This window comes from Etheostoma spectabile, unplaced genomic scaffold (genome assembly GCF_008692095.1).
Source record: "Etheostoma spectabile isolate EspeVRDwgs_2016 unplaced genomic scaffold, UIUC_Espe_1.0 scaffold272, whole genome shotgun sequence".
NCBI classification, from domain to species: domain Eukaryota; kingdom Metazoa; phylum Chordata; class Actinopteri; order Perciformes; family Percidae; genus Etheostoma; species Etheostoma spectabile.
In genome coordinates this window covers 848,438-857,852 of record NW_022605576.1, presented here as the reverse complement: position 1 = coordinate 857,852, position 9,415 = coordinate 848,438, and the positions used below count along the sequence as shown (strand labels likewise).

At 43.5% G+C, this 9,415-nt stretch overlaps 1 protein-coding gene and 1 long non-coding RNA gene across 2 annotated transcripts in view; one reads left to right on the top strand and one right to left on the bottom strand.

Annotated features, from left to right (window-relative positions):
• LOC116685844 (uncharacterized) overlaps positions 1-9,415 on the top strand; it is a 286,432-nt gene that overhangs the window by 71,837 nt on the left and 205,180 nt on the right. The window lies entirely within an intron of this gene.
• Positions 1-9,415, bottom strand: part of plppr4b (phospholipid phosphatase related 4b) — a 61,393-nt gene that overhangs the window by 39,230 nt on the left and 12,748 nt on the right. Inside the window, exon 2 of the mRNA XM_032510800.1 lies at positions 7,547-7,732. Coding sequence (XP_032366691.1) covers positions 7,547-7,732 — 186 coding nt within the window. The remainder of the gene's footprint in view (positions 1-7,546; positions 7,733-9,415) is intronic.

The following is a 9,415-nucleotide window of genomic DNA, read 5'->3' as shown; positions in this document are numbered from 1 at the left end:
TAAAGGAGCAGAATAGCACATTAGATAAACCTTTTCTGTCAATGTGATCGAGTAGTTAAAGTTTTCATACTGCTATCCTTTGATATAATGGTTGTCATCAAAGGGGACAGACTGTGTATGTTAATTATTAATTAGTCATCACTACAATACAAGTGTAATACGAATTATTAAGCATTCTTCTGTAAACATAGTAGATGCACTGTACCCAGTTAAAGTAGTAAATATGTACTAAGAGGACAATGACAACCCTTATTTAATTCAGTCCCAGAGACTAAGTAAAAAGCGAAGAAAATAAGTATCGAGAGTTACATCAAACTAGATCCAACAACGGAGGTAGGTGTGTTGTGTGTGTTGTGTGAGGCACTGTTGGGTGTGTGGTGCAGTATTGTTAACATGTTTGGTGGAATTCGCATTGGTGTGCAGTATTGGTGTGCATGTGTGATGTGTGTCGTGATCGCGCTAGTCGTCCGCTGGATGTTGTGTGTGCAGTATCACGCTTTTAGTGTTTATGTGTTAAGCCGCCATATTGCGTGTGCATCTTGACATGTATTGTGTGTGTGAATAATGAGGTGTAGTGCGTGCTGTCGTCCACCTGGGTCACAGGCTGTGGTACGCGGATAGTAGCGTTGAGCAGCAAGCATCAGGCAGCTGCCGGTGCTCGGCTTGTTACAGGTGGCAAGAACATGCCAGAGCGTCCAGCGGTCGGAGGGGACCAATTAAGAACAACAGAAGAATGAGTTTGTCGGGATCAAATTGGAACACGGAGAGGAGTTCCAATAATGGGAACTACACATACAGAGACGACATGAGGATCGAGACACATCAGCAATTATCCGAAGACAATCAGAGCACTTGAGATGAGTGCGAAAAGAGCCAATACAGAACACGGAGATGAGTGTCAAGCGGGTACCATCAGGTTGAAGTAACAATGAGTTGAGACTAGCAATGACGGTCGAATGGACAAGTTACAGGAAAAACCACGAGGGACAATGAGTCACAGCGTCCTGTTCTATGCCAAAATGTATATTGTGTTCAGTACTCAAAAAGAACATAACAAGAAAGTCTGGAAAAATTTTATTAGTCTGTCGCATAGCTCTATTAACGAAACCAAAAGTCTGCTGATGATTTAATCTAGTGTAAAATTCTAGATTTCAGTTATGCCAAACCCTGGACCCCAACGGCTATCGGCAAGTAATCCCCACAATACAAAAGCAGATGTAAAACAACTAAGTTTCATACAGGACAAACGGCATTCAGGAAGTGGATCCTGCTCAACAGTGTGTACTGAGTCTGGTTACCATTTACCTCACTTTAAAAATAACAGACAGAAGAACTAAAAATAACCGGCATCTTCAAAAAAGTGTTGGGACCATGCAGAGTATCGAATGGCTCCTAATTATGAATAAGGCATAGAGACCGGGACAGTGTCCCATGGATTGTTCGTCAAGTCATTGTTGAAAAGACCATGATTGATGGGGCCAAGTAGGCATTCAGTAGGTGTAAAGTTTTCGTATAAAGAAGGTATTTTTAGACATATTTGGTAAAGACAAGCTGTTAACTATTTTCTGACCGTGGACAGATTAAGTTATAGCTATATAAAAGATTCCAGCTATCTGGTCGCGCTCCTCTCTGTAGCCCTGACTGCCACTTAGCTAAAAGATACACCCGCTCGCCGTCAGGAAAAAACCAAATCCCAGAGCAGCCCAGGAGCGACCTGTCGTTAGACAGTGTAATCACTCTAGGGATATGCCGCCGGCTCTCATAACCCTCCCCCGACAACAGCGCGTTACACACATTACAAGGCTCAAGAATTGCGCCTAGTTTTGTGCTACTGAGGGTCTGTGCCTAAGAATTCTCGCTTGGAGAAGAAAAAGAATGAAGGCCCAAATGAACATGACTGTATAGGAAAAACTGCGCAATTTCTCGAGTGGACACCTCGATCAGAAATATCAGAAGACGGGCAAAACGGGAACGGTAAGCGCCCGGAATGACAAAAAGTGAGCTACAAACGACACAGACTTCAACGCGAGCCGAAATATATAAAGTCACGAGGGAAGTCAGACACTCGAATAGGACGGTTTTGTACAGGGACCGGGTGAGCTGGGAGCCTACGCCTCCTCAGCGACGGCGCGAATGGTCGTCAAACACGATTCAGAGGCTCCGTACCGCAGGTCTAGGCAACATTTCTGCTCCTGCGGACAGTTAATTGAGGTATCCCTGACATGATATTGGTTTAAGTTATTTAAAAGACTCGAGAGACGCCACAACCTAAAAGATATAGCCATGAGTGTACCAGTACACTGGTTTGAACCCTCATAGCGGCAAATTTTCATCTTACCGCTCTTGCACAGTGCTATGTTGACTCAAATCTTACAGCTATAGCTTCGTTGCTAGCACTGGGCACGGAGAATGTAGGCCATGGTGAAGATCTTAACTTTGTACTTGATAACTCCTCAACCCCTCCTGTATAATGTTAAAATACTGGTTTCGGATAGCCCTACAGTTAAGTAAGCCAATAAGGCGTTTTTTGTCGAGATCAACCAATATAACTGTAAGCTATGGGTTAAATCTACTTTTATGCTGCACGCATGTCCCTGATCAAAGTATGGGTTTGGCAAAAAGCCAGAAATTTTACTATTGTTGCTATTTTTTTATACTCACCCGTTTTCAAGTCCCCCTAAGGTAATGGACTATTAGATAAATAAATGTATGACCACACACTCTTTAGTGCTCCTTCACAGGTAAAGACGAATTAAGGCGCACAGACACAGATGGGGCACGATGTAAGGAAATCCGGCTTTCAGATTCCAGATATCAAAATGTCAGTCAATTCACTTGTGCCAGGAGAACTTTTGCAAGAAAAAAAGCTGAATTGATGTTTTGAACCTATAGCCAAAAATTAAAAACCTAAGGACATATTTCATAGATATTGTTTTCCTTGGCTTATTGTGTAGACTCCTTCCTTCAGTGAGATCATACAATTGACGTACTTGGCCAAAGTTGGTTAACTGTTATTAAATTTGCCTACCATGAAGGTAATTCAGTAAGTCGTACGGTGTTACGTTTTGTATCCACAACAATATGAAGCGATTACATTAATAAATAAATTTAACAAACACTTGTTTAATAAAATATTTGAATAATAAGCAAGAGAGTTTTTTACGATAAACCTATAACGCCTCCTCAGCAATAAAGTCCCCTGTCAATTAGTCCATTGAGGGATAGTGGGGAAAAAGGATCGGTGGGCCCTGCTTTAGTAGCATGACGCGTTCCAGCTGAGCAGGCACTCCGCCTGGTGGAGGAATTGGAAGCATCATGTGGAGGGGGGGGGAGGTCTGTAGCGCCCTAGTATAGATGGGTCTGCAGACAAGGCACGAGGAGAGCAGCAATACAAGGGGGGATTGTGTAACGACAGTACGCCGTTCGTTGTTACTGGGTAGGGTATGTTGCTAGCTTTGTTCAAAAGTTTTGTGGGCCAAGTCCCCGTTTTATCAGAAAACTCCCTACGGCAAAGCCTTCTGTAATCTCTTACTTTACAGGAACAGGCGTTGTTTTTGCTTTTAGTTTGTTTTGTACGTGCGCACCCACCCCTTTAGCTTTCGTGTCGTACGTAATATCTTGTTGATCACCAGTTATATTTTTAAGTGTATTTATTTTATGTCCAATAAATTACATTGTAAGGACCAAGATGAGCAGTTGTGAACCTGGGGGGTTGTGGGACTAGTTGGAGAACAGGCTTGTTTGTTTGGGAAATGAGGGGTAAGTATGCGCGGATATTCATTAATGATTTTCATGTTGGAGTCCTAGCTACCCTGGAGCTTGACTAGGCGGGTGACGTAGACACTGGCACAACAGTCACCGGGAACATCTCAACTATGGTATGGAAATGATACAACAGCCTATAAGGTGTATAGATATTCTCTAACACCAAACACCGGACATGTGTCACCGATCAATTGACATAAACCAAACACATCTGATCCCTAGCCGTGACGACTAGCTAGCGTATCTGGTGATAATGCCCTGGGAAACGGCAGAAGTGACCTTCTGCCGCCGTATAAACATGTATAGTATAAAGACATAGCCCAAATATTATACACCCATCACTGCATGAAAGCATAGTGGTGCTTTGGACCCCACCATATGGCAGAGCAGGAGTCTTCTGGAGCCAAACACACGCTCCCCGTCTCCGACTTTTCCTCCTGGCCTGGTTGTTCTGCCCCCCCTTTGCTTCACACCCTCTATCTGTTCAATCTGGTTTTCTACTTGTTGCGCGCGTGGGACTGTGGACCAAAAAAAAAAAAATAAAATCTTGTTGAAAAAGAAAATAGACGAACAAAGGCAACCGTATCAGGTGCCTAAACCCCTTGCTCTCTGCGCGTACAAGCCAACCCTAACAGCTCCATCCCCCACAGCGGATGGAGGCCTGCCGCGTTGAACGTAGCAAGTGCTAGGTAAAAGCAGACGGGCCAACGATCTGCTTTCCACATCGCTCATGGCATAGCGGGGGGGATTATTTCTGCATAGAACGGCGTATAATCTTTGTTGAGAGGGGTTCATAGTGGGGACTGGGGGCTATAGGGTTTATAGTGATGTAAAAATTGCTATCTTAATAATATATGTTATATAGAAAGTGTTTTGTAAATTTTTCTTTATGGGAATCGACGCTCATGTTGTCGTGGAACAAAAGTAACAGGATCGAGATTGCTGAGTACATTAATAGGGGCCCTCGAGTACATATTTTGAGGAGCTATCAATTGAAAAACAGTGAGAAAGCGGGGGGGCAGGTATCAAGATAGCCACAGAAATACGACACGAATATCTGTTACGGGAGACTAGTCTATAGGTTTTATTTGACTTAAGTTCGCTCTTATGGTGGTTTTAGAGTGGTTTATCTGTCAGTTTATACTTACGTTCGTGTATTTTTTTAAAAATAATTTACGTTTAAAATCCGTTTTTTGTTTATTATTAAGACTTATCCTTTATTTCGGTTTTTTTAGTTGGTTAAAGTGAAAGTATGGGTATAATATTAATCAAGGCTTAATGATTCTTTTTTCTTTTTTTTTTTGCCAAAATGGTGGTTACTCTGCACAGACTTGAAAATATACTGAACAGTTTTGATTGTTCGGAGTATCTGACTGAAGACGATTCGATTCCTTCACGTGCCTCTGTGTCTGGGGCCATGTCTGACCTGTTGAAGGAGCACAACGAATTTGTGTCAGACATTTGATTTACAAATTACATCCTGAGGGGGAAGAAAACTTGCATGTTTAAAAATAATCAAAATGATGAAATTAAATAGAATTATGCCTTGCCAAACGTCGACAGGGACAGCGCACAATTAAAGTAGTTTCATCATAGCTACATTTAATTTTGACCGACAAAAAAACATTTTGGCTTACTAAATGTAGGTATCGAAACAATATTGCTTATACTGAGGGTGAAGGAGTTAGCAACATTCCTGCCGTGCTACAAGCTAACAAGCTAACTGTTAGACTTAGCAACAAGCTACAGAGTTAAATGAGATTTGCGCTATCACCAGTGATACTGTAACCAGCGCTATCGTTGTTGTGTAGTTCTTAAAACATGAAACAAACCCAGCAGGGATACTTACATGTCGAGCAGAAATGTGGCTAACGCTAGCACTGAACCATGTTGACTCCTTTCAGGAGGCGTAGCTCCCTCCACCTCTGAAAAACCGCTCTGATGTTGACCCTCGTTTTATTTCGGGCTCGGTTTAATTCTTTCTTTTTAGCTCGCTTTTTGTCATCGGTCTTCTTCGTTTTCCCGTCTTTGTTTTCTGAGCAGGTGTCAATCGAGAAATTGGCAGTTTTCCTGAAAAGTTGTTTCTCCGCGATTAGCACAGCTGCAGCACACTGGCAATCTCGAGCTTGAACGGTGGTACGCGCTGTGCGGGGGAGGGGTATGAGCAGCGCGTACACGAGAGTGATTGACACTGCTAAGACAGTCCTCCTGGCTCTGATTGGCTGTTTCTGACCGGGAGCGGTGTATTTCTGCAAGTGGCAGTAGGAGCACAGGGAGGAGACACAGGAGCTTGATTTTTTCACAGATTATCCTTCTCATATTCTACTGTCAGGACATAGTGACAGTTTCAACAAATATGTAAAAAATACATTTTTACAAAAGTTACCTACTGAAGCTTTAAAGGGAGGTGTGTTCAGGTGCATTCTGGGCGTGCTGGTCTTACAGGGAGGTGTGTTCAGGTTCCTTCTGGGCGTGCTGGTCTTACAGGGAGGTGTGTTCAGGTGCCTTCTGGGCGTGCTGGTCTTAAAGGGAGGTGTGTTCAGGTGCATTCTGGGCGTATTGCTATCTTGAGGCAGAGGGAAGTGATCGCACCGTTGACCAACACAAACCTCTAAAGTCATTAACGCAACATTTCATTGTTATTTTAACAGCACATTAGTAAAATGTGTGACTGTGAATGTGTTGATGAGAGCACAGAGTTGATGCCAAAACACTGGGATGGTTATGGTTTAGTTTTGGGTTTTGAATCTGACACTGTAACTGAACCAGAGAGCATGACATCCCATTGACTTCCACTGGTCCATCACCATGTGATTGTAATATTTCAAGTTTGATTTTGGCTCAGGACCTTTGGTGTATGTTGAAGGGTGTAATTTCCACTTAAGATTGCCCCCTCTCTTTTCCAGTGCTTATTTGTATCTAAATTATGTCTCATGATATCTATGTTGCCTTCAGTTACAAGCGTGCACTCATGAAATCCTTCTTTACCCTGGGTATAGAGGCTGCCTGAGAGGAAGCTCTGCACAGCAGGAGGGATCGATCAATCAAAGCTAAGGCAGCAAGGCACCAAGAAATTCTTTTTGGCGACCAAAATGATATTAAAGACTTAAATTATTGCATTTATATTTGACTTTTGTGGGATTTTACTTCAGTTCTTTGGCTTTTTTCAAACATCCCACCTTTGAGTGTCAGTATACTGGCTGTGTTGTTACTCTCAGCTGTCAGGAACAATCAGCTGGGAGGCAAAGTATTTAAAGCTAAGCACAAAATGGAGTTTTAGCGAGTGATTTTCCCACAAAAAAGAGCTCACCGTGAACATGCCCTGCAGTTTGAAGCTCAGCGATGACTGATTTCCTCATTCAGAGGAGAGACGCAAATCCAGATGAAACATGTCTGAAGAACACTGTAGTGGCTGGATTCATTAGAGTAAAGAAGATGATTCTTTCCCGCTTGCGTGGTCTCTGTCTTTATGTTCTCAGGCAAATAGTATTGCCATATAGCACAATAGGAAGTGTGGTCTATGGGGAACATTAGAAGGAATCCATGCCAAAGGCTTTTTCATATGTGTGTTGGTGTGTATTTGTGTGTAAGCCTCAGTGTGTCTAGGCTGATCCACTGTACTCCATGTGGGCCTCTGTGTACGCACGTGATTATTATGGAGTTCATTTTCAAGACAACTGAGGCATCAGGTGTGGAGAAAAAAACAAAAAAAACTGGAAAGGTATTAATATGGGAGTGCTTCTACTGTGGAGAAGAGCTGACTCTTGCTTTGGATCTTTACCGTGATGGCGGGTCCGGCGAAGGCCAGGCTGAGCAGCATCAGCAGGGGGATGACCTCGCGGTTGGGGTCGATGTAGGGGAGGCTCAGGCTGCGGTCATGGCAGTTGAAGCCGGACTTCACCGGCTTGAACACATCCGTCCACTCCAGGAAGTACAGACTGACCACAGACGACACCAGGATGGGCAGCTATTGATGGAGGAGACAGAAAGAAACATATGTAAGGGCAGGGTGAGATTTTCCAGGGGGGGATGAGTGGGATTTACATTGACACCACGTTGTGCTATTTCATTTTGAGAGGGATTTTTGATTGAGATTCTTGCATGTTTCGATTTGCTTTGCATGACCAAACCCCTTGCTTTCTCCACAAATCGTGCCCTGTGTAAGGAAGTTCAAAGTCATAAACAGCTGAGGCGGAAGGAGCTTTAACAGACTGCCAATGAATAAATAAAACAGGCAGTGAATGCTGCAAATGCCCCCATAACCCTATGGTTCAAAAATCATGCTAATTTGATTTGATAATGAGGAAAAAGGCATTTAAAATAGTTTTCATGGCCCGAGGGGGGTGAGGACGGTGCTGAGGGTGATGGAAGATGGCATGGGGAATTTATTGCCCTTTTCAACATCCAGTGCTCCCGCTGAGCTAAGCTGAAATCTTCTGTGTGAATTCTCCTCATACCAACAAACGGAATGAGAAACAGATACATAACAGTTTATTATAGCCAGCTTGAGCTCTTAAAATCATAAAAGACCAATCATAGCAGAGCAGATTAATCCGTACCATGAAATAAAGTTGAATAATAAAGCTGGTGTTGATCTGGCAGTCGGGAAAATCAAAGTGCTTCAGTGGTCTATGGAAGATAGCCAGGGATCAACTCTGCAGACCGCTCGGTGCATTTCTGTGTTAGACGTGCTGAATTGCTGGCTGCAGCCATTTCACCACTGACCTGTCACACCGTCATTCCACTAGTGACTAGTGGATCGCCGGCCCTGTCACAGAGCAGAGCTGTGGAGCTCATGCTGCGGTCCAGTTAAACTGGGTCCTAATTTCCGAGTTCCCAGTCGGAAATGCCACCTGTAAACGCCACCTGTAGTCGGATTTCCTACTCTGAAACTGGTACTGCTAACTCAGATAAATTGCTGGTTGCTCATATAAGCGCTCCCATTTGTGTATTGTAACAGAGTTGTTGTTTTATACCCTGACATAAAAAACATACGTTATGAGTAGAGAGACTGAAATGGCTCGGCTACGTCGAGTAAGTGAGACATATAAAGTCAATAAAACCCTGGTAATAATGCTACATATCTCTTGGGGGAAATGTGAGCAACGGAAATTGCTCTAACATTTTTCTCATTGAGACTCAACAAGAATGTGAAAACTCCAATACTGATCACTTCATTTCATACACTTACACTGCAGTTTTATTGTTTCAGAGTTATTCACCTTTCTAACAACCCCCCAGGCACAGAGAAGTGAGGTGCGTGTGTAGGCAGAAAGCTTATGTGTAATTGAAGGTGTCCACAGAGGACGGCTGTCGGAGTTGCATATGGCCTCGAGCATCATGGACTTTACCATGCAGCCCAATACCCCGATCACTGGCACACAGCTCGCTCAGCTAAAGCTAAGTAGAGCAAAATGATGGAGGAGGGCCCCTAGGAGCCCAACACAGGGGCATCTCTTCAAGTCAAGACACACACACACACACACACACACACACAGAGGGTCTCTGTTTGCAGACTTCCTACTCACTAACACACTAGCTTTCCTGTCTTTCTATCCTGGCATTGATTCCTTCACTCCTCCTTTCCTTACAAAGAGAGAGGTGTCATCCTCCTGGAATTAGGACATTTGAAAAGATGGGGGGGGGGGGG